Consider the following 25528-nt stretch of genomic DNA (forward strand, 5'->3'; position numbering starts at 1 on the left):
CCTTTCCCAAAGTAAAAAGAAGTGGTCTCACCGTACGGCCCTCGGCGTGTCCTGTTACTACTGAACCCCGGGGTTTTGTGAGGATGGCGAGATCCTTACAGGTTTGGCATTGAGAGCAGCAAGCTGTGGAAAGGCGCGTGGTGACCCGGATCGGCGTTTCTGTGTAATGTCCTGGTTTCTCTCCTTTTTTTTCCCCCTCTATATCTCTCCTCTCACTTAATAACTGGATGGACTTGATGGATGGACAGGTGAATTAACCTTGAGGGGGTCTCGGTCCTGCAGTGTTCTTCTTTCCCCCATTTACACAGACGCACCATAGACTACATAAACGAGACAATGCTACAAAAGACGCGACTCGGCACAATACGTTTAAGACGACGTTAATCACGTAGCACCGCTACAAGCTTCCCAGTTCAAACTCCACATTTTGAGTCAACTCCAGACCTCGATAGTTAATGTAATAATGAAGGTCCTGCTGACACCTGGCCATGGAGCAGCTGGTCAGTCGAATGTCCAAATGCTTTTGAGCCCCTGGACCACCAATGGGGGGACCACATATAAAAATGTCTGCCTTTTCTAAGCAGCTCATGTGATATTTTTGTTGAACCCCTTGAATTAAAGCTGAAAGTCTACACTTCAGTCCCACCCTGACGATATCGGACGTCTCGACTGTAAGCAGTGCTTCTGGATCGCAGTGGATAAACAACAGCCACTTGTCCAAAAAAAGAGATGGAAATGCCCCCTTTTAACTTCCTTCCTGGAAAGTGAAATGCAGCCCCCCAGCAGTGGCTGGAAGGGTTCGAGTCCTCTGAGGCATGAGGAGCAGTCGAGGGCAGAAGTGGAGGAGAACATGGAGAGCCAGTCCACCTCCACCGTGAAGGCCACTTCAAAAATGGTTTCTCGCTGCTGCTGCCAATGGCTGAGTGTGTGGAAAAGTCCAAACGTCCCCACATATCCGTGTCTCTCTGTTTTTATAGGTACAGTGGCCCCCATTACGAACTACAACTCCGACAAGCCCCTCTACTTCTGTGCAAACACCATTTAAAGCCACAAGACCCCAAATTTACAACCCAGGAAACTGTGCCAGCAGTATTGTTACAAACACGTGACTACCAGTAAACAGGGCACACAAAGAAAAGCCAAAGGTGGCAGCGCCACAACCTGAGCAGCCCACTCCAAAGCCATGGGCATTAATATGGAGTTTGCCCCCCTTTAACAGCCTCCGTTCTTCTTTTTCCCCCTCAAGATTGTGGAGTCCGTCTGTTGGGATTTGTGCCCATTCAGACTAAATGAGCATCTGTGAGGTCAACTCCTGGCACTGGACGAGAAGGCCTGGATGACAATTGGCATTCCAGTTCATCTCAGAGGTGCTTGGTACCCTGCTGTGTAGGCCACTCGTGCTCCTCCATGTCACAGAGAGAACTACAGACACATGGACTGAGTGTCCAAGTAGTGTGGTAGACTGTGGGACTCGGTGGACCTTCGAAACTCGACTTGATGTAGGACTGGCAAATGTCGTTGGGCTGAGTGGGCTGTTCGTGTCAGAAGTATTTGTCTTGTTTTTTATATACAGTGGCCTTTGTCTAAAATGTCTTTGTCTGCTGTCACATTAACAGTACCTCTTGCTGGACCCAGTGGGCCGAGCCTCAACCCCACCATTAGCCCTCCTCCACTGAACTTGACACTGTGGATGGCAGCGTTCTCCTGGCATCGGCCAAACCCAGATTGGTCCATGAGACTGCCAGCCGGTGAAGTGGGTTTCCTCAGTACTAGGGTGCTTCACCTCACTCCTGCCTGTCGTGACTCCAGAGTCTCCATAGCACTTTGAAAAGTGGCCTTCTGGTGGTGGGTGGAGGGGGAATACCTTCAAAACCCCAGCTAGATACAAAAAAGGGCCTTGAATACTCTTTATAAAAGATTTATTTTGAACAAAGACGCTCTGTAGGACCAGAAATTCCTAAGAGCACAAAAGGAGAAGGCAAGGCAATGCACAGCAAACAAAGTCCCGATACAGAATCCAAGGGCGAAGTCGCAGAACGGAGCATGGGTTCAAAAATCACAAAAAGCAATAGCAGAAAGCACCTTAGACACAAGAAACGCTCCACTAATAAACTCATTCTGATCGAACCGTCAGGAACTGTGGAAGGCCCTCCCATTTATAGGGTGGAGGGCGGTGATTGGCAGGCAACCCCGCCCCCTGGGGAACCACCCACAAAGCACATGGGACATAATCAGATAAAGAAAAGAAACGTTAGTGGGACAAAATGAGACAAAAAAACACAACTTTAAACCCCAGCCAGGGGAGAAATGCCAGCTGAAACGTGAGGGCACCGTTGCACTTTGTGATCTTATGCCAGTTTCATGAAGCCCCTGACAGACAGTTTGTTGTACTGATGTTGCCTGCAGAGCCTGTCTCTGTTGTGACTGATGCCACAGAGGGGAGAGGCCATTTTGTAGACTCGGCAGCCCCGCTCTATGAATGACCTGAGCAAAATGACGAGGGCTTAAATCTTATTAATGCTTTTGTTAAGTCGGCCGTTGGTTTGACGTTGGAGTGCGGCGCTCAGTAAGGCCGAGGTGCTGGGCAAACTGAAAGCATCGCTGCAGGAATTGAAACTTTGTGTGCGGACTCGGATTGTCGAGCCTGATGGTTTCTGTCACGTGTGAGTGAAGTTGTCCTCGCTGTTTGAATAAAAGGAGGGACTGCCAGTAGGGTGAAGGGGCACAAAGCTGTGCTGAAGGTTTGCCAGTCAGACGGCAGGCGTGACAAGTTGGTGGTTTCAAAATAAATCACAACATTTACGGGGCCAACGGGCAAAGAGAAAGCTTGAGGCAGGAAACCGGGATTTATGGGACACATTGGCGCCGAATCATAACCTTACTTTAATAACTTGACTTTATTCTTTGTTAATTCGCGTTGCCTAATTTTATTTTTATATTTTTTCCGTTCTTCATCTTGTTCAAGCACTTTGAGCTCCACCGTTTGTATGCTCTAGAAGTCAATGGTGATGCATCGGCGTTCCCGGCCTGCGCCCGTTCTGTCCAGCAGTCTCTGAGGCTGGCATCTCGTCTTGAGCCAATGTTGTGCTGCCCGTGTTTGTACCAGCTGGGCAGTTAGCTGAAGTGTCTGACTGCTCTTTAGTTGTCACCTGCTTATGCGGTAAGAATGAAACTGCCATGATGACTGGGACTTTGGATTTTGTATTCCTTTATTTCTTAGGCCTTGTCCTTGGCAGGTCAAATTCACGGGGCTTCCGAGGTAAAGGAATGTCATCGTGTCCTCTGTTTCTCGATTTAGGACGTTTCTGAAGATGTTCGTTTTGACGTATGTCCCCCTGAGGCTGCGTTTTGTTTTGGTGTCCATGCCACCATTGTTTGCTGTTTGCAAAGCAGACACGCCCAGCAGTTGCTCGACGAGATGCCCGAGGGTGCGTGACACGTGACGTCATGTCCGCCGCGATGTTCTCCTTGACTGTCCGAGTCTGTGGCCGATTCCCAACTGAACACTCTCGTAGTTAACACATTGACTGCTGGCCCATTTCTTGGAAGGACGCTGCAGTCGAGGCCCAAGTGTATGTGACAAACGATGAACTCCATCAAAACTCGTAAAAATGTTAAGGGATGTGCTAGAAAGCAACGCTTTTATTATCAACAGCAACTCTGTGTGAAGAAGCGGACTTTATTTCCACCAGCAGCACGACTTAAAGTCTCCGTTTGAATGAGAGTCCTTGAAGGCTCAGAAGGACGCGTGCCACCCACGTAATGCGTTTCGTTGTGTTGTCCACAGTTGACACAACACGCTTGGTAGTTGGTGACGATTTACACTCAGTGGGTGGCAGAATGTCCCTGTAGTCAGACACCTCGTGATGCAGGGACGGCAGCAGGTGCCATGTCATCCCATCTCGATTACCGTCATTATCATCTCACAACAGACCCAGGTGTGTCAGGACATCAGCAGCTCTTTGTCCCTCGATATCACTTTACTCCGCAAGCTGTCACATCCCAAAAAAAAATAAATCCAGTAGATGGCAGCACCGTAGTAGGCAACTGAGACGCGGCAGCAGAGCACACCAGCATGCCAGCTGTGCCCATACTGGTGCTGGAGTTCTCTCGTACGTCGCCCCTCGACTGCCTCGCACCTCACGTTCAAAGTGTTCTCCGTGACTGCGCATTGATTTCTGTTCTTCGACTTTGATTTCCATCTCGCAGTTTGGTTTGGATTATGTGAAGTATTTTGGTACATCTTGCGATTTTTGTCTCCCATCCTGACTGTCGTCCTCCCAGTTTGACCCTTTGCTGGTAATTTATGTAAAATTCAATCGGCTGATTCCATCCTACCTAAAACTGCTGCCTCTGTTACAGTCGTTACACAAACGATGGCATAATGAACAGCAGATGATCGCAGCAAATGTTACATCAAATGTTGTGTGTTCTGCCCGCCTGATGTTCACTCTTTCTACTGACCAGTGCTACACACGGATTACACGTTCTCCTCTGGCCAGTTTAGCACTTTTTTCGAGGGTCTGTTGGACCAACGCCCCACACTTCAACATCTTCTGTCTGTTGATCAATATGGAACCTGCTGCACTCGCCACTCACCGTAAGATGCCTTTTATAGAATGAGTGACTGTGTGTCCATCTAGTTGCTATGTCTCTGTCATTCCAACAGGTGGTGCTTCACAAACATTACCACTGCTTTTAGAAAACCTGTGCCAAATGGCATATAAGGGGGACACATGCATTGCATTTGTCACTCCAACAGATGGCACATCACAAACATTTGTAGTGATGCATTTTATTGTTACAGATGTTTGTGATGTGCCATCTGTTGGAATGACAAATGCAGGGCATTACTAAAAATGTTTGTGATGTGATGTGCCATGTGTTGGAATGACAAAAGCAATCCATTTTATAGTACAAGTGTTTGTAATGTGCCATCTGTTGGAACAACGAATGCAATCCATTTTACGTCTCTAATGTTTGTGATGTGCCCTCTGTTGGAATGACAAATGTGGCATATTTTATTACTACATGCGTTACAAAGTACAGATGGTGCACTGCAGATGTTAACGCCGGAGTCTGTGTCGATTACTTAAGTTTCAACTTGTTTTAGACGGGTAGCACCTTTTTATACGCCATATGCGCCTACCATCATCCTCATGTCTGTTTGTCTATCAAACTGGAACAACTCGGCTCCCAGAGGTTTGATTTGGCTGCTTTCTTTAATGAAGTTTGCTTTTCGTGGAGACATCTTGACTAACGTGTGCCGAGCTGCGTGTTCTCCCACTGAAGAGCATCGGTGAACTCGTCTGTCTTGAGACAGAACCTCTGTGTGCAGCGCCAATAATCGGATTAGAAATTTCTGCTGAAGAGGCGACTTCCGCTTGACTGTGTTGAGGGTCACCGATGTCACATCGGTCACTTGTGCTTTGTCACTCTTATTCCGTGTTCTCATTTTATTGCTGCTCCTCCGTCTCAGCTGAATGGCTGGGCCTCCTGCTTCCAGCGTTACGTTTACCAGTTGTGTTTGATACCAAAGATTGAAACGCCTTTGCTGTGTCTTAAATGTGAAGAAACTGCCATTTATTTTGTAACACTTTTAAGGAAACGTTTTGTAATCTGGGGAAACATGATGACTAAAATCTTAATGTGGGCCAAAGATGAGACTCTTCTGTAAACTCTGCAAAATGAAAGTTGAAGCCCTTGGCACTAAAAGCAGACATTCGGCCGTTTAGGTTCACAGTTTGATGAAACGACACCACTGGTGGTCCCAGTGACAGGTGACTTGTGTGGCGCTGGCCTCTTCTCATTGTCTTCTGCTTGTCTCCTCTGTGGCTCTGGGATTGCAGCTGATGAGCGGCCATGATGTCACGGTGTCACTCCCCGCCGTGGACTGGCACCACTTACAGTCCAGGCTCCCTCAGCTCCAGACCATCCCCAGATAGCCACAAGAATGACGGGTGGCAGGACATTCGCTGTGCTTCTCACCCTGCACTCTGCTCGGCCATTGACCACACCACCCAAGGCTCCTTGTGGCGCTTGCCTCTGCCCACACCCTCTTCCTCTGAGTCACCCTCATCCCTTGGCTCTCATTTTTAGATGCCATGTAATTTCAGTTATTGGGCAATCCCACCATTGGCGAGGGTTGTGTGTTATTTGGGCCTGCGCTTTGCCTCTTTGCTTTCTCTCGGTGCTCCCAGGTTTCAGGATCTCGTCCTCGTCTTTCTGATGGTCTCCATTTCAGTTTGGTACCTTTTTTTTTTATTTTTTTAATTGTGGTCTTTGATCAACTGAGTTGAAATTAGGGTTAGGGTTAGTTGATCGAGCTGTGGCCCTGTGGGACATCCTGAGACTTCACGGGATCCCCTTGAGGTTGCTGGATGTCATGGCCGGCCTGTCCACTGATACTGGGATTGATGTGCGCAGTGGAGGCAGACCCTCTGCGTTTTTCCCAGTTGATTCTGGGGGTCCGTCAGCGGTGTGTTCTGCTCCTACTCTGTTCAGTGCTTGTATGGACTGGGAGTTGGGCAGGGTCCTAAGGGTCCAGCGGCCGTGGGGCATCTGTTGGTCAAGAGAGATTCACGGATCTTGACTTTGCTGACGATGCTGTGGTCTTCATGGTGCCAATGGAGGCTCTGATTGGGGCACTCAAGAGACTGAGCGAGGGGTCTGTGTCTGGGCTGGCGAGGGTCCTGATAAAAACCAAGATGGAGGCCTTTAATGACCTCTTGGGCTCGGCCATCAGCAGTGTGTCTGTCGGCGTTGAGAGTGTCGACCTCATCATTGAGAGGTTTACTGACCTTGGCAGTGACATTCATGTGACTCTGGTGACTCTTCCTGTGAAGTCAGTAGACGGATTGGGAGAGCACTGGGAGTCATGAGGTCACTGAGGGGTGTGTGGCGCTCCTGATATCTCAGCAAAAGGATGAAGGTCCAAGTCTTTAGAGTCCTGGTGCTTCCTGTTTGTGAGACATGGACGCTATCCAGTGACCCGAGATGAAGACTGGACTCCTGTGTCTCTTTGGAGAATCTGTTGGTCCTGCTGGTTTGACTTTGTGTTGCTCATGGAGTCCCGAATGAGGCACACGACCTGCATTGTGAGGGAGCGGCGAGTGTGGCACGTTTCCCACAGTGGCTGGACCAGGCCAAGGGGTTGCCCACGTAATACCTGGCTGCGGCAGATAGAGGGTCATTTCCGGAGGGTGGGACTGGACTGCGTGTCTGCCCGAGTTGTTTCGTCATATGGTGGGTGCTGCAACACGCTGTACCAGTGCATGCTCCCCAACTTGACTTGACTTGACTGATCTTTGATGGTTTTACTCCGTCTTTTGGCCTCATGTTTCCAAGGTAATTGATGCCCTCCTGACTACGTCTTAACTGGCACCTTTCTTCATATTGCATTTCAGTTCTGACCCCAGTTTTGTCTTTCCGGGTCACCAGTTTGCACTCACCTCAGACCGTTACAGTTTTCTACCCTCAGACCCCCTGCCCTCGTGGCGGACTCCTTTGTCAAAGCAGAAGGTTAACGTAAAAGTAGAAATGTGGGCTCGGCAGCAGCAGGAAACTGAAGGGACTGGCAGAAGGCAAAGGGTGGAGATTGTCGAAGGTCCTCAGCTGTACAAGAAGGTGTGCTTGGTATGTTGGGGGCTCTCCAGGACAGGAAGGCGATGTCTCTGGGTGGTACCAAACGGCAGGTGTCGCCTCAGGCTGAACTCCCACAGGGCCACGTGGAAAGTGGGCATCAGGCAGAAACTGGAAGTCACCTTCACAAAAGAAGTGCGCAAAGGGAAGGATGAACTCAAAATGGAGAAGGAAAGCAGCTGGTAAACAAGCAAAGGCGCGTCTTTTAGAGAAGTCAGAAAGGTCGCCCTTAGCTCATCACACGTTAAACATGATTTTGGTTTGCATTGATGACGTAAATATTCATAAATCATCCAGAGGTCAGTGCCGGGTATTAGTAAGTAAAAATCTTAGAAACGCATTGTGAGTCATTTGTCATTAGAGCTTGGCTTTCTTAAAAGAAGGAAAGGAAAAAAGTTCTGTTGTATCCATCTTTTAATTCATCACTTTTCTGAATGAGATTTTTTAAATTCATAGACTGTGCCTTTTCTGGTGCAGACCGGAGTTAATCCCATTTATCTCTTCCCGTTATTTATTTGTTTTGTTTTTCTGTTAAAAGATTTTAACTTATATATTCTTTGTACTGTATTTATTATTGAACATTGTTTTTGTCAATTCTTTCATATTTCTGTATTATGCTAATAATGTCTTGATTTGTTCTGTGCCCTGTTCCCAGTATGTTGCGCCTAAGGGGCGGGGCCAATAGCTTAAGGTCCGCCCCCAGCCTATTAAAGCCGACTGTTGTCTCTTCAGTTCTTTACTGTTGGTGTTTGGCTCATCTTTTGGATTCATTTGGACTTCATCAGAATCGGGTGAAGTTAAGAGTGGCGTCCAGCAGGGGGCAGTGCTGGGGCCACTCCTAGAATTAATATATATATATATATATATCTATAAATAAATAAATGATTTGGATAGGAATGTACACAACAAGCTGGTGAAGTTGGCAGATGATGCCAAGATAGGTGGATTGGCATATAGTCTGGAATCTAGTGAATCGTCACAGTGGGACTTGGACAGCAGTCAGGCTTGGGCAGATTTGTGGCAGATGAAATTTAACGTCAGTAAATGTAAATGGGTGGTCAGAAAATTGAGAGTCCACCTTATGAGAAGGACTTGGGAGTCACAGTGGACTCTAAGCTATCGACTTCCAGACAGTGTTCAGAAGCCATGAAGAAGGCTAACAGAATGTCAGGTTATATAGCGCCTTGATGTGTGCAGTACAAGTCACAGGAGGGTCTGCTCAGGCTTTATAACACACTGGTGAGGCCTCATCTGGAGTCCTGGGTGCAGTTTTGGTCTTCATAAAGACACAACAGCACAAGAGAAGGTCCAGAGAAGAGCGACTCGGCTGATTCAGGGACACAGGGGATGAGTTATGAAGGAGGATTAAAAGAGCTGAGCCTTTACAGTTTAAGGAGAAGAAGATGAAGAGGAGTTCTGAGTGAAGTGTTTAAAATTAAGAATGGAGTTAGTCCAGTGGACCGAGACTGTTATTTTAAAATGAGCTCATCAAGAACACGGGGACACAGTTGGAAACTTAAGGGTGAATTTCACAGTGACTGAGTAGTGTGGTAGACAGTAGGACTTTAGAGGCTTCGAAAACTCAACTTGATGTTATGTTGGAAGAATTAAGTGGACAGGCCTGGCGAGTTTTCTCGAGGTTCAATGGCCGCCTCTTTTCCAGATTGTTCTCATGTTTTAACTATCTATACTAATAAAAGGCAAAGCCCTCACTGACTGACTCACTGACTCACTCACTCATCACTAATTCTCCAACTTCCCGTGTAGGTAGAAGGCTCAGATTTCGCAGGCTCATTCCTTACAGCTTACTTACAAAAGTTAAGCAGGTTTCATTTCGAAATTCTACACGTAACGGTCGTTAACGGTCGACAACGTCCGCCATGTTGAACTTTCTTATTTCTGGCCCCATCTTCACAAAATTTGGTAAACGGCTTCCCTACACTAACCGAAACCGATGTACGTACTTATTTCAGTGGTATGATGCCACCGTTGGCCGCCATATTGAACTTTTCAACAGTCTTTGTTACTTATGGGCCCATCTTCAAGTTATTTGGTACACGGGTTCCCAACGCTAACTGAATCCTACTTACGTTCATATATACGTCCATAGCCTGCAGCTCGGTCACCGTGTGAGGCGGCGTTGGGTCCCCCATCTCAACATCTCCCACGTTGTTGGCTGCCTGCCTATATAAGGCCGTCCGTCGCTCCGTCTCTCATTCCCTTCCTTGCTTCGCCACGGGATTCACGTCTCCCTGCTGATAACTACAGGCTTTTTATTTAATCCACGTCTTCTCCGCTGTTTTATTGTTCATTTATTACGATTATAGTTATTGTGTAGGTATTTTAGACTTACTTTACATTGTTCAGGTCCCCATTTCCTTTATCATTCCAACTGTACCCCCATTAACATGTCTATCGAGGTGATCACCATCGATCAAAGAACTGTCACTTACCGAGTGGTTTCCATGCCCAGAGATGCCGCCTACCTTTTCCATTCTCTGTGTTACATATTGCACGGCCATATCAGGCTCACTCTTGATATCCATTGTGTCTTATGTATTGAATGACTGGACAGGTTCAAGGTGTGGACTGATGACGGTACAGGAGATAATTAGACTACACAGGAGCACTAGAAGAGTGAAATGCTTAAGCCCTTCACCTGTGGTTCTGCATGTGAGTTGATGGCTGCCACTGAATTGTTCGGTTGTTGCTTTCAAGTGTACTGAAATGGCCAAATATTTTACACCTTTGGACAACCGCCAATGCCTCTTAAACATCTTAGATTGACAGGTGACGATTTCAGTAGTGGACACTTTGATGTTTATGAATGTTTAAACTTTTAAAAGCTGGATGTGAAGTTATCGATGAAACTGGTTGTGTCCTTACAACGCTTGACAGACGCCGAATGTCACTTCAACACAACAAGTCCTACAAATACTGTCGTCATTGAAACAAACCATGAAACTCAAACCGATTACGACAGCAGCAATCCAAGCTGTGAGATTTGATACAAGATTACTGTTCACATGGCCGACTGTACGTTACATGCTCAAGAGTCAGCTCAGCGCACAGCTTGGTCAGATTACAACCAAAGGGCCGAACTGACAATGTGGTATACAAAGAGATCCTTAACAAATAATTATTGGTATATTTTCCCTCAGTTTAAAAAGGTTTAATTTTCTTCTTAATAAAAATTTAAAAGCAGTTCTTATTTTGCTAGTTTAATAATAATAAGTTGATACTCCCCATAAGGAGGATGAAGGTTAAACTCCAGGAAGCTCCGGCAGTTCTAGCCCCAGAGTTCATTACAAATGTCTCCGTAGCCCGCTCTTGCGTTTCAGCCCCAGAGTACGCCACAAATGTCCTTCCCAGAACACACCAACACAAACCGTTCAACCCTCTCCGATGCTCTGTGCCCGTAGCCCACACCGAGATTCCCGCTCCTTCTGTCACTTGAAGAAAGGCCTCTGCTTACCGTTCACCTGCCGCACTGTCTTTCTCCTGTCCGCCTCACATTGCTTACCCTTTGTTATGCAACCCACTGGAGGTTTCTGCCCCTCAAACTCTTCGTCCGTCATGCCCAGCAGCCAGCTTTTCCAGTGCTGTTCTCCAGCCTTATTGTGCTCGCTGGCTGTGTGATAACAAGAGCAGAGCAGATTTGTCGAGATGTTACAATATATGTTGATGCTGATGATTCTTTTTGCAGACCGGTGAGGAGACTAAACTCGGTGTGTGGACCACAGCCACCGATGGACGAGTAATAAGAAATGTGTGAAAAGGAACAAGAAGGTATGAAGTTTCAGAAATGAATGCCTTGGACAGCCATGCTGTGGAAAACACCAGCTGCTCGATATCTGGCCATCGCCTGCTTACTGTGCATCGGGAGCGGCTGCTTGGCACCATCAAGAACACCAAGTGCATTCTGGATAACTTAATCCACAATGAGTTCTTGTGCACTGAAGATGCTGAGATCATTATGCGGTCCTCCACCAAAACCGACCAGGTATTTGTCTTCATTTTGTAAGTAAATGTCACCCAGCCTGCTAATGTGGCCTGTCAACAAGGCTCACAAATTTTTTTTGAATATTGTTCTTTTTAAAATTTCAAAAATTCATCTTTTTTATGTTAATTCACCAAATGGCTTTACCCTTCTACATAAATCAGGAAATGTTGGAGTCATTTTTAGGTGAGGAACGTCTATAATGCAGCTAAGTCCCAACCATTGAGGTGCTCATCCTGGACATTACAACCCACTCTGCCCGGTCCCAGTGCTGAGCGCAGGCCATCTGTTGTTGGGATTTCGGTATGTCTGGACATTTTCTGAAAGCTTTACAAAGCTGCTTTCCCAGTTTGGTTTTTGAGACGCTGGATCATATTTTTAAAGTTTGTTTTACGTTATTAAAAGTTCATTTGCACCGTGTCCATCACCATTTTGTTTTTTCCTGTGACCCTGCATCTTGAATAGCTGTTGTCCCGGCGTGACATCAGTTGCCACAGAGCACAACCCCACAAGTGATGCAGTTGACGTCTTTGGTGCACCGCCGTACATTCAGGTCCATAAGCGCTTGGACAGTGACACAAATGTCATAATTCTGGCTCTGTACGCCACCATAATGGATTTGAAACAAAGCAATAAAGACGAGATTGAAGTGTAGACTTTCAGTTTTAATTCAAGGACTTTACCAAAAATATCATATGAGTTGTTTAGAAAAGACAGCCATTTTATACAAAGGTCCCTCCATTTCCTGGGCCTCAAAACTTTTTGGACATTTGTCTGACCAGCTGTTCCATAGCCAGGTGTCAGCAGGTCCCTCATTATTTCATTAACTATTAAGCAGATAAAAGGTTTGGAGTTAATTCCGTGTGTGGAATTTATAGTTGGAAGCTGTCATTGTGAACTCTTAAATAGAAGTTTATGCAAGTAAAAACAGGCCATCATCATCATTAGCATTAGGCTGAGAAAACAAAGCGAACCCTTTAGAGAGACAGCAGAACCACCAGGGGCCTGTATGTATAATGCTGTGTGTAGAATTCACTCTAAAACATGGTGTACGGACAAAACTGGAAATGTGTGTATGCACAAAAAAATGCAGATGCATAAAACTGTGCGGATGCCGAGTTCCACGCACTTCCCATTTATAAATCTCAATGAACGTGAAATTTAAAGCACACACATGCGCCTACAGCCCCACCCTGGCTCCTCCCAGAATTGTGCATATTTGAATATGCAAGTCAATGTAAATAGTCCCTTCTGTTCAGTATATTCTTAAGATACAATGGCAAAAGAAGAATTTTAGCAAATGCAAAGTGGAGACAATGAAAAACATACTATTTGTTGGCTTAAGCAGTGGTATAAGCAACACAAGGAAGTTAATCGAGTTGTACAGAGTGCTCAGAAGTTCAAGTTCAGTAAGTCTCACAGTGCTGGAAATACAAATGAAGTGGTCAGATATCAAAATCGAAGAGAAAAGGTAAGTCGCAGCCCACCGTCTGTTTATTCTGTTTCAGACAATGTTACACAAGCTGATCCCCATGCCAATGACATTATGGTGGTGCTGTGCCAAGCATGTCTTTGTGTGATGTCTGCACGCACACATTCTGTGTTAGAAACTGCTGGGTGATCATCTGGCTGTGTGCTGACAAACGCTGTCACACAATGCAGTAGAGGGCGCTGTAAGAGATGTGGCCAATGGAATACAAGGGCTGTGCCATGTGATACTGACCACAAATTAAATGAATTGGCTAAAGAATAAATGCTGCATCTGATTACCTGATTTTAACATTCTGCTAATTACATACAAATTAAGTTATACTGCTGTCCGATTTGGGTGATTGTTTGGTAGTTCAGGGTCAGATTCACCAAACCACATCTCTTCAGGTATGAGAAATCCATGATTGTGTGCCACTTAGAGTGAAAATGCTTTCTATTTACATAAGCAAATTCATTCTGTGAAGACGCACCGAGCCCCACAACGGATCGATTCTCTTGTCTTGGCAGGTTATTACATACCTCGACTGAGCCTGCGAGTAGGTCCTCTTATATGCATGCATAACTAAAAAAAAATATATATATATATATATATATACACTCACCTAAAGGATTATTAGGAACACCTGTTCAATTTCTCATGAATGCAATTATCTAATCAACCAATCACATGGCAGTTGCTTCAATGCATTTAGGGCTGTGGTCCTGGTCAAGACAATCTCCTGAACTCCAAACTGAATGTCAGAATGGCAAAGAAAGGTGATTTAAGCAATTTGGAGCGTGGCATGGTTGTTGGTGCCAGACGGGCGGTCTGAGTATTTCACAATCTGCTCAGTTACTGGGATTTTCACGCACAACCATTTCTAGGGTTTACAAAGAATGGTGTGAAAAGGGAAAAACATCCAGTATGCGGCAGTCTTGTGGGCAAAAATGTCTTGTTGATGCTAGAGGTCAGAGGAGAATGAATGGGCCGACTGATTCAAGCTGATAGAAGAGCAACTTTGACTGAAATAACCACTCGTTACAACCGAGGTATGCAGCAAAGCATTTGTGAAGCCACAACACGCACAACCTTGAGGCAGAAGACCCCACCGGGTACCACTCATCTCCACTACAAATAGGAAAAAGAGGCTACAATTTGCACAAGCTCACCAAAATTGGACAGTTGAAGACTGCAAAAATGTTGCCTGGTCTGATGAGTCTCGATTTCTGTTGAGACATTCAAATGGTAGAGTCAGAATTTGGAGTAAACAGAATGAGAACATGGATCCATCATGCCTTGTTACCACTGTGCAGGCTGCTGGTGGTGGTGTAATGGTGTGGGGGATGTTTTCTTGGCACACTTTAAGCCCCTTCGTGCCAATTGGGCATCGTTTAAATGCCACGTGCTACCTGAGCATTGTTTCTGACCATGTCCATCCCTTCGTGACCACCTTGTACCCATCCTCTGATGGCTACTTCCAGCAGGATAATGCACCATGTCACAAAGCTCGAATCATTTCAAATTGGTTTCTTGAACATGACAATGAGTTCACTGTACTAAAATGGCCCCCACAGTCACCAGATCTCAACCCAATAGAGCATCTTTGGGATGTGGTGGAACGGGAGCTTCGTGCCCTGGATGTGCATCCCACAAATCTCCATCAACTGCAAGATGCTCTCCTATCAATATGGGCCAACATTTCTAAAGAATGCTTTCAGCACCTTGTTGAATCAATGCCACGTAGAATTAAGGCAGTTCTGAAGGCGAAAGGGGGTCAAACACCGGATTAGTATGGTGGTCCTAATAATCCTTTAGGTGAGTGTATATATATCTATATATAATGTGCACACACACATCCCACTGGGGATGGTGGCCTCCACCAGGTGGTGCTTCAGCACCCCAAACACCCAACTGAGACGGGCTTGGACACAAGTTGCAGCAAGCAAAGGCTTTTTATTGTGTTAAATTCTTCTCATGAGGAGTTTCCCACAGCACCAACACAATACAATTAGCACAAACCGTACACAGCAACTCTTTGTCTTTGACTTCTTCTCTTCATCTCTCTATCACTGCCTCCTCCACTTCTCAGGCAGGCTTTGTCTCCTTCCTCCTCTCTGGCTCCATGGGTAGTGACAGGCAGCTCCTTTTGTGTAATCCTTGGAAGTACTTCTGGAGCCCTGAAGCTGTGGTGTGGCTCAGAAACCATTCCAGGTAATGTTGGAGCCAATAAAGTATGGCTCACCAGTCCTCCCAGAGCCCCCAGCGGCACCCACAGAACCCAACAGGGCTGAGCTGACAAATTCCAGTTCCTACGATGCCCTCTATTAATCTGTGGTGATGCCGCAACCCAGAGTGGCTGCCATCTAGTGTCCTGAGGGGCAGACAAAGCCCTGTGTCCTTCCACGCTGTAGGTGTCCTGGCAAGGTAAGGTTCCCGGGTGGCACCTTTCATAGGACACATGAAGTTCAATCTACCTATTTGTTATATAGTGCCTTTCCTGTCTGTTTATTTACAGTCTGCTATCATCTCAGTTTTAGCTTAGTTTGTTAAAATGTTTCTTTACGTACGTTGTAATTAAGCAAGCAGCTTATTAACATTTCATAGCCTTACCTTCAGTAAAGGCAGAGTTTGATGGACTGCAAAAACTATTATTTTTAATACCTTCTGCAAGTCAGATTCCTTAGCATTGTTTGTTGTAATTTTTATTTTGCTTTTTTGTCTACTAATTTAAAATTTAATAATCTTTACCTTTAATGACGATAGGTCCGGAAAATTCTGGAACTGGTGCAGAGCAAAGGCGAGGAGGCCTGCCAGTACTTTCTTCACATTCTGCATGAAGCTTATGATGCTTACTTTGACCTGAGGCCCTGGTTTAAGGAGATTCACTACCAGCCACTGGACGACATTAAGAAGATACCCGTCCTGAACACGGATCCGGGTGAGTTTGATCTTGCCTGTGTCAAATTGTTTCTGCCCCTTCTGTTGGTCACTTGGTTTCTTGACAGGGCAAGTACGGATAAATGGTTGTCATTTTTGTCATGCTCGTTCCCTTAATTGTGTCCTAATAAAGGCAATTAGTGCAGCAGACATGGTGACAATTGACACTGCATAAGGAACTTTCAAGGTAAGGAGAAAATCCTTCCAGCAACTCTATTTGAAGCTGGTTTAATAAATTACGGTCTACCGGTAGTGTGAAGGATGGGTTTGTTGGACCATCAGGAACAGCAGAAAATATCGAAAGGGTGAGACAGGCCGCATAGCAGGGCCATCAGCGTTCAGCACGTCGTGCGTCTGTGCCAGTTAACGTTTCAGCCCAGTAAGCGAGACGAGGTAAATGCACTACGTTGATCCTTTCCTTTTTTTTTCTGCCTGCTTTATTTCTTCTCCAACTCCGGCCCACCATTCATACTTTCAAAGATAGTCACACATCCTCAGGCTGCACCTTATACATGCAAAAAATAAATAAATAAAACCATTAAAAAGAGACGCAGGATAAACAAAAGGTTTAGTATAAAAGGCAAGCAGCGAGTTGTACTGTAGAAGTAATGAATTTACATCCCGATGGCGTGTCATTTTTATTTCATTTCACCGTACCCTTTTGTTGTTTGCTAGACCTGCCATTTTGTGTCGGAGTTTTGTATTGTGGAGAATTGGTTTCTCTTTTCATATTTGGGTTTATTTTATCACCGTTATCTACAGCCCCCTCAGAAAGTCTTCAAGCCCTTTCACTTTTTGCACATTTTCTTGCTTTAAATTAACTTTAAAGTTTATTAGAAATATAGAATGGAGGGATCACTTAGACTCAGGTATTCAGGCCCTGAGCTCAGGTAGCCATTCCAGCCTGGAGTCTTGTTGGGTTTGACGTGACAGGCTTCACACACTCCACACCTGAGTTTGGGGATGTTCTGGCAGGTTGGACGGAGACCATCAGTGGGTGTCCGTTTGCGTTTTCAGGTCCAGGCTCTGGTTAGGCCACTCAACGATATTCACTTCTGTGTTGTTTTTGCTTTTAGAAGGTGAACCTTCAGCCCAGTTTTAGGTGCCCAGCACCCTGCAGTGCGTTTCCATTAAGGTTATCTCTGTACTTTGCTCTGTTCTGCTTTCCTTCCACCCTTGACTCGGCTCCCAGTCCCTGTTGCTGCCACCACCAATCTCCACTGTTGGCATGATGGATGTGACGAACAGTGCCTGGTTTCCTCCAGACTTGAGGCCATATAGTTCAATCATAGTTTCATCAGACCGGACGGTCATGTTTCTCACAATCTGACAGTCCTTCAGGTGCCATTTTGCAAACTCCAAGTGGACTTCCATGTGTCTTTTATTAAGAAGAGGCTTCCATCTGGCCACTCTGCCATAAGCAAAGATCAGTGGATGGAGTGATGTGCTGATGGTTGTCTTTCTGTAAGTTTCTTCCATCTCCACAGAGGTCCTCTGTCACTCCTCATGGGTTCTTGGTCACTTCTGTTGCCAAGGCCCTTCTCCCCTGATCGCTCAGTTTAGCTGGGTGGCCAATTTGTGGTTTACCCAAACTTCCTCCATTTAAGAATTGCGGAGGCCACTTCGCTCTTGAGAACCTTCAGTGCTGCAGAAATGTTTTTGTAGGCCTCCCCAGGCCATGACATGATCTCATGTCTAAGCTCTACAGGCAGCTCCTTCAATCTCATGGCTTGGTTTTTGCTCACCTGTGGGACTTTCTATTCAGGTGTGTGCCTTTGCTAATCAGACCACAGGTGGGCTCCAAACAAGGTGTAGAAACATCTCGGTGAGGGTCAGTAGAATGGGATGCACCTGAGCAAAGTTTCAAGTGTCAAAGGTCGGAATTTGTGTGTTTCAGTTTTGTATTTGTAATAAATTTGTAACTCTTTCTAAAATCCTATTTTCACTTTGTCATTCTCAAGACTGTGTTGAATGACGGAGAGAAATGAATTGAAACGATTTTAGCACAAGGGGCCTGACGACTTTCTGAAGGTGCTGTGTTTTGTGTTCCTCATGTTGGTGCTCTATTGCTGTGATGTAGCGGCCCATTCGTTGCAGGCATTGTGACCCCAGATGTTGTGATATGTGACATCATTAAGTGACAATTCAAAATCCAGCGCCATATGTACTGACCTCCACTTTCGTGATAAAGCTCGTCTGCAGTCACTAAGTAAAATACCCACACAGACCCCCGTAGCGCTGCCACATAAACAAAAGTAATTGTGTTTTTCTGCTGCCGATTGGGTTTTGTGTGGATTGTATTCACGGACTGTGCTTGACAACAGCGCCCCGGGGGGCGGGACATCCGGTTTCCTTTTTTGTTTTCTGGGAGCAATTTGCATAAAGCGCGCCATTTTAAAAGGAGAGAGAGAGGATGGCCAAGAAGACGAGGGGAAAATTGAAGGAAGCAGTTCAGCATCTGCCTGGGCCATGAGAAGAGGTCCTGGAGCTGCTAACGCCCTGACTGTTAGGTGGGAGGCGGTGATTCTCTTTTGATTTGTGAATTTGGTGTGCTGCTATTTCCCATGGACTCTGGTGAGCTTCACGAAGACCTTACTGTTTGTTTATCATGGCGCAGACCGACTGTATAGCTTTATAGAGTTAAGACTTTCACGGCTTGGGGTCACCATCCAATTATACTCTTCGTTGCACCTGCTGACATCAGGGGCTGGAGCTTTGGACTTACATGTGAGCTTCAGAAGGGGAACTGGGGGAGTGATATTCTTACTGTTGTGAAGCGCAGCCCGGGCACAGACAGGCGGACACCGATGGTTCACCCAACACACGTTTATTATACATATTTACAACAATAAAGTGCACACACAACCCCAAAGTCCAGGCCTGTCTCACACTTCCTTTCTTCACCGCCTCCACTCGTCTCCATCAAGCTCTGTCCTTCTCCTCCCTCGACTCCATCTTCTGAACGGAGGGAGGCGGCCCCTTTTATAATCCCCACCCGGACGTGCTCCAGATGCCTCCTGATAATCTTCTGCTGGCACTCCCCAGTATGGCGGAAGTACCGGCTGCACACCTGGAAGCACTCCGGGTGTCCCTGGTCTTCTTCCTCCAAGCACTTCTGGGTGTGGTGTAAGTGCTGAGGGCCAGGGCTTCTCCCCTGGAGGTGACCACGGGCCTCTATAAGGTTGAGCTTCCAAGCTCTGTTCCCATGGTCCCCAAAGCCACCAGGGTGGTCACTCCCTTGTGGTCTGGAGGAGGTGCAAGTCCTGCTCCAGTCCTCCTGTGCATCCCGGCTGGGTGCCACCCCCAGCCACTCACCACACTGTATGTATGTGTATGTATATATATATATATATATATATTTCTTGATGAATTCCAGCATTCTAAACATCTTCACCTTCTCTATACCCCCCTCCTGATCTCCACACCGCTCCAGACGTATCTTCCATTGATTAAAACAGAGCTGGAAGTCTTCTTGCTTGAGGCTTTTCAACAGGCTTGCCGTTTCTGTCTTCACTTTATCCATTGAAGAAAAATGTCTTCCCTTCAGGTCGCTTTTGATTCTCGGGAACAAGTAGAAATCACAGGGAGCTAAATCAGGTGAATAGGGAGGATGATTGAGGGAGGACAGGAATGTTTTTGTCAGTCAGAAACTGCCTTACGGAAAAAGCATTGTGTGCTGGAGTGTTGTCTTATCTTGTCTAGCTGTTCGCTTTTTTCACCCGACATTATCACGGCAACTGGTGTAGCGATTGTTGTGCAGATCCTGACTGGGCTCTTCTCAGGATACACCGAGCCGGTCGGCAGTTTCAGAGGGTGTGTAGGAGGGGATAGAGTTCTGTGATTCACGTCCAGCCGACCTCCAGACGGTTTTCCAGGAAAGCCCCAGGCCCAGTCCAGTTATTTTTGTATCGGCATGTATAAGGGTTACTATTGGTTTCGGGGGAGAGGGATTCAGATGATAGGGATTGTTATTGTTCTTTTCTCCTCCTGTCTTTTCTTTGTTATAATATACCAGCTGTACCCCGTGGCTTCTTCTCCCACATAGTAATCAAACAGGACAAACTTTAAAAATCAGTAGACGTTGGCACTCTATCTGATCGTGTTCACCTCTGACGGGAGGTGGCTGTGATATCTCTGGCAGTCAGCAGCTACCCTCTAAAACACACGGAGCTCTGATCTCTCTCAAACGTTACTCCTTATCAATCTGTAGATGATAATGTCTGTTAAACAAACGGGTATCGGTAGCTAAACGGAGGCGAGGTGCGCTCCAACACGTGGCGTGACGTACTGTACACTAAGTCGAATAGAGACTGGCAGATGAATGAGGAAGGTCCCGCCCCCCTGCTCACGGCTCACAGCCACTCTGTTGGATTTGCATAAACACATCGGCACCGCAAGTGAACTCTGGGAGAAGTCGCAAAATCAACCGGGAAGTTCAAGCAAACTATAGAAAACAACCCGATCTAAATCCGTTAAGTAATCCTCTCGTGAAAAGCAGACAAGACAGAATGTGCTTGGACCACGACATTTTTAAAACCATTTCTAAGTGAGCACCTATGGGCCAAGGGTAACCTACATTCCAAATTTCAAGTCCCAAGACCACAGGATTCGGGAGATTTTGTCATGATTGAGTCAGTAGAAACTGGCTTTAGATTTCTCAGCGTTTATGGATATTGACCACTAGCTATTTTTTTATTTCTCTCATATTGTAAATGCTAAGTCATCAGGTTTGAACTGAACATTTTAAAAAGGTGTGTACGGTGGTGCACTGCAGGGTGCCATACTGGCCTATCCTCTTTATCACCTGCCTTAAAGTAGGACAGGCTAGCGGTATCAATCGACCCGTTTCAGCAGATTTGTTACACCCCAGTCCCGGCCACAATGCAGGTTTCTCAACAGTCGTCTGTTTGGAGAGGGACGCCATGTTGTCTAAATTGGAGAAATGCAAATAACAGACTTGAACGTCAAGGTAGCTCGTACGGTAGCCACTATGACATTAACTCCGAGGCTGCGGTGTGTTCTTGTCTTAAAGCGCCTCATAGCTGATTCACAATGAGAGCAGAAGTGAGAAACGGAGCAGTAAAGATATGAGAATCACCGCCTCCTGCTTCATGACGACTGTCAACCGACTTGACACGAAACGCGACTCTCAATCAGCAGTAATCTGGGCAGGGGGACGGTGGGTGGTAGTCGGCAGGTTGAAAGGGTCCTCTTAAATAATATGGCTGGTCAAAAGTGAAGGCATTTATCAGGGGGTCTCTCTGTCTTTTTATCCCACCCTTTTCCATTTAAGACGATGATTTATGGTCACAATACGTGTATGTATTTATTTATTGTTCGCCAACACTGTCAGCTATAAATAAGGACAGCAGAATTGGAATTTTGCTGCCTCTGCTGTCCATTTTAAGGTCCTGTGGGCCGGTGTGGTGAGTTGCTTTCTTTTCCTCCTACCAAAACCTTCAGATCCTAAATCCTTGTGTTCTTTGCACGTTTGATTTCAAAGTTTCTTGCAGTTTGCTTGCCTTTGTGATTTTAAGGCATGTGAGTTTGCGAGTTGTCTGGAATTACTGCACTTTAATTGTGGAGGTTCTTAGTTCATCATGAGGAGTCTGCATCTGAAATGCCTTCTGTAAAGACGGTGAATAGATGAACGTCCACTCGACTGCCGATTCACCGATCAAAAAGCCGCCCTCTCCACTCCTGACAGGCGAAAATGACCGTCTTCATTTCAAGTTGTAATTAATGCTGTGTGCAGAGTCACTGAAATTAGTAAATGAACAAATAATTAAATAAATGCATAAAGAAATACAGAAAATGTAAAATTATGAAGGGAACGAGTGCACCTACTGTGGTGGCCATGTCTGTCTGTCTGTCTGTTTGTCTGTCTGCATAACACAACTTGGTTTGCCACACTTATTCTTCAAGGAAGTTTGTCACGAGAGCTGAATTTTCTTGAAATCTCTCAGATAGAACCTGCTGTACAAATGTCAGAAATTTCAAAATCTTCCATTTGAAAAATGTTCACACTTGCCTTAAAAAGAGTGAAACACTCGGCTTCAATTCTGTAGTAGTTTACTATTTCATGTTTACCTTGAGAGCAGTCAGTTCAACTTGAATATTTTCACAATTTTCCTCTTTTACTCATCTGACAGCCCCAATATAAGTTAGCGAAACACCAGCAGAGGTGGCACTGGCACTGGTACTCAAGTCGCTGGTACACCAAACTGCTTCTCTGGCACCTTGAGGTAAGTTAAGTGGAACAGTAACACCAAAAAAAGTCATTTATCTAGAAGTGAATGTGAGAGGTAAGGAATTATTCAAGCGTCACTCCGTCCTCAGTCTTTATGTTACGCTGAAGAGGCCCTCACAGCAGCCCATATTCTCACACGTCAGTTTCTCAGACACTGTCGTTTATCGACAACGCTTTACAGGTATGCCGTTTAGACCCTCCACAACGAGTCTGAGCAACTAACATTAGGACATCGGCCAATTTTAAATAAGTTGAATTGGACACTCCTGTCTCCTGACGCACCATAAGCCATTCTGGGGTCCACAGGACAAGTCCTACATGACATTATAAAGTGATGTTTGAACGCGTGGATTTAATGGCGTCTACTAACTCATGGATTCAGAAAGTCTCCAGCACCCCTCACTTTCTATATACTTTACTGTGTTGTTGACTTCATTTTAAATGGAGAAATAAAGTGTGTAGAAAGTGAAGGGGCCTGACAATTTTCTGAATCGCCTGTAATTAATTTCTGTTATCACTGTTATGTCTGATTATGACTCGCTAATACAAAAATATGATAACTGATTAAAACATGTAAAATGCTCCATCTTTCAAATCAGTTAACCAAGTCCTGGACCCTCCTGAATGTCCTGCCATGCCGCCTTTTCCCGACTGGTGTCCTCCAGGATTCTCCTGGTTTTGTCCTGTGCCCGACTCTCAATTCTCAGATACGTTTTGAATCTCCAGGTGTTTTTCTCACACTAAACCAACCTGCTCATAATTATCAGTTATTACGTCGATATCAAGCTTTAATGCAGGTGTTCCATCTTTCTTTTTAAAGATTTTTATATTTCTTAGAATGAACCAAAAAGCCTCAAAGCCTGCCAGTCTCATGGACTGTCTGTGGATCTTCTGCTTCAGGAATATTTTCTTTTCATATAGCGCCCTTCACGTAGTGTGGGCTCGCCGAGCTGTGCCGTCCTGTGGTATGGCTCCGGGTCCCAGTGATGTGACATTTCCTTTATGTAGCACCTTTCTCATACTCTGTTGCATGTCACACTCATTGTTTCTGCTTTCTCCACAGTGAGCAAGTACTGTGAAAAGCTCCGAGATGAGCTGGAACGAGACACAAAGTTTATCATCTCTTATACACAAGGAGAGGAGATGCTGCTGGAGGACATGTACACCGACACCCTAATTGAAATAATGGATGATCGCAATGAGAGCCAGGGCTACCTGAACCACCTAACGGACCTGTTTGGAGGCCATGGCGTCTTTAATGAGCACGCGGAGACCATCTTAATCATTGGCGACGCCGGTGTTGGCAAATCCATTTTGTTGCAAAAACTGCAGAATCTGTGGTCTAGAAAAAAGCTAAACATTGAGGCCAAGTTCTTCTTCACGTTCCGCTGCAGGATGTTTGGGGTCTTCAAGGACACAGACAACCTTTCCTTAAAAGATCTCCTTTTTAAGTACATGTGTTATCCAGACAAAGATCCTGATGACGAGGTCTTCAGATACATCAACCACTTTCCGGAGTCGGTTTTATTCACCTTTGATGGCTACGACGAGATCCAGTCCGAGTGCGATCTGAGCAAATTTCCTGAAGTGTGTTCACCTGACGAGAAGACTCATCCGCTTCTTCTACTTATGAACCTCCTTAAAGGGAAGCTACTAAAGGGGTCTAAGAAGGTCCTGACCGCTAGGAGTGGCACAGAAATTCAGCAAAAAGTCATCAGAAAGAAACTGGTCCTCAAAGGGTTCTCTAAGGACGGCCTTACATTGTATGCCAACCTGCACTTCAAGGACAGAAGCTACCGCACCCTGGTCCTGAACCAGTTGGATGCCAACCCTTACCTCTGCAGTCTTTGCTCCATTCCGCTGTTCTGCTGGATCATTTTTAAATGTTTCAAATATTTCCAGGCTGTCTACGACCAATGTGAGCTGCCTTCAATGTACGTGACCCTCACCAATGTCTTCCTGCTGATGACTGAAGTATTTCTGAACAAACGGATTCATCCGGGCCCACTGAAGAAAAATAACCGGTGCCAAAGTGAAACCTTCAGGTTGTCTAAGCAGACTTTGATTGGTTTTGCCAAGCTGGCGCACAAGGGAATGGCGCAAAGCCGCTTCATCTTTGACCCGGAGAGCATCTCCACCTGCTGCATTGCAGAGAAGGACCTTTGCTTGGGCTTCCTCCGACCCGTCGCTCATTACGATGGATGTGGAGAACCGTCCACCTTCGAGTTCCTTCACTTAACCCTCCAGTCTTTCTTTACTGCCTTTGCCTTGGTGGTTGATGAGCAAGTTGACTCCAAAGACATCCTGAAATTTTTCACAGAATGCGATTACAGCAAGTTGCGGTGTTTTCCAACATTCCCATCGGTTTCTTGCCTGAGTTCTTCCAAACCGAGAGGAAAAGACCCGTTTCAAAACAACGAACACTTCCAGTTCACCAACCTGTTTCTGTGTGGTTTGCTGTCCAGGAGCAGCGTTAGCCTTCTCGAGCACGTAGTGCCTCCCATAATGCTGAAAAGGAAGAGGGAGATGTTAAAGTCGTTTCTGTCAGACACTGTGAAATGTCATTTGAAAAGCCTGCCGCGCACCAAATCGGAGCAGGAGGGCTACAAAATACACGGCATGCCAACTTTTATTTGGATGCTCCGATGTATTTTCGAGACACAAAGTGAAGAAATTGGAAAACTGACAGCAAAAGGCATTTCAGCTAATTACATAAGACTGACGTTCTGCAATGCGTATTCTGCTGACTGTAGTGCCATCAACTTCGTCTTGCATCATTACCGCAAAAGCATCGGGCTTGACTTGGACAACAACAACGTGAATGACTATGGCGTAAAGGAGCTCCAGCCGTGTTTTAGCAAGTTGTCCGTTCTTAGGTAAGAGTCTGAAAGTCATGGGTGCCATAAACTGTTATAAATGTTTGGGTCAAAAAATAACCGTCTGCAATAGTTGGTCTGTATTGGACACGACAGTCACGCTGTACCGCCCGTTAAAGAGGTTTGAAACGGTTAGCCATCATCCAGCTGTACCGGACCCTCATCCCTTTCCATCCAATCCCTTCCCCTCTCAGCAGCAGGGCTGCTAAGGAGGCACTTAGTGATTTGGAAATTGTAGAAGGAGAAGTGCTGCGTAGATTAAAATAATACAATACACTACTGTATATACTCGCGTTGAAGTTCTCTCGTAGATAAGTCGGGGCTTCATTTTACCGTATAATTTCTGGTATTTG

General features: G+C 45.8%; 1 protein-coding gene across 1 annotated transcript in view; it reads left to right on the plus strand.

Annotated features, from left to right (window-relative positions):
* nod1 (nucleotide-binding oligomerization domain containing 1) overlaps nucleotides 1-25528 on the plus strand; it is a 51457-nt gene that overhangs the window by 4597 nt on the left and 21332 nt on the right. The window contains exons 2-4 of the mRNA XM_039737595.1: nucleotides 11348-11644; nucleotides 15876-16050; nucleotides 23363-25175. Coding sequence (XP_039593529.1) covers nucleotides 11447-11644; nucleotides 15876-16050; nucleotides 23363-25175 — 2186 coding nt within the window. The 5' untranslated portion in view covers nucleotides 11348-11446. The remainder of the gene's footprint in view (nucleotides 1-11347; nucleotides 11645-15875; nucleotides 16051-23362; nucleotides 25176-25528) is intronic.

This window comes from Polypterus senegalus, chromosome 15 (genome assembly GCF_016835505.1).
Source record: "Polypterus senegalus isolate Bchr_013 chromosome 15, ASM1683550v1, whole genome shotgun sequence".
Lineage (NCBI taxonomy): Eukaryota > Metazoa > Chordata > Cladistia > Polypteriformes > Polypteridae > Polypterus > Polypterus senegalus.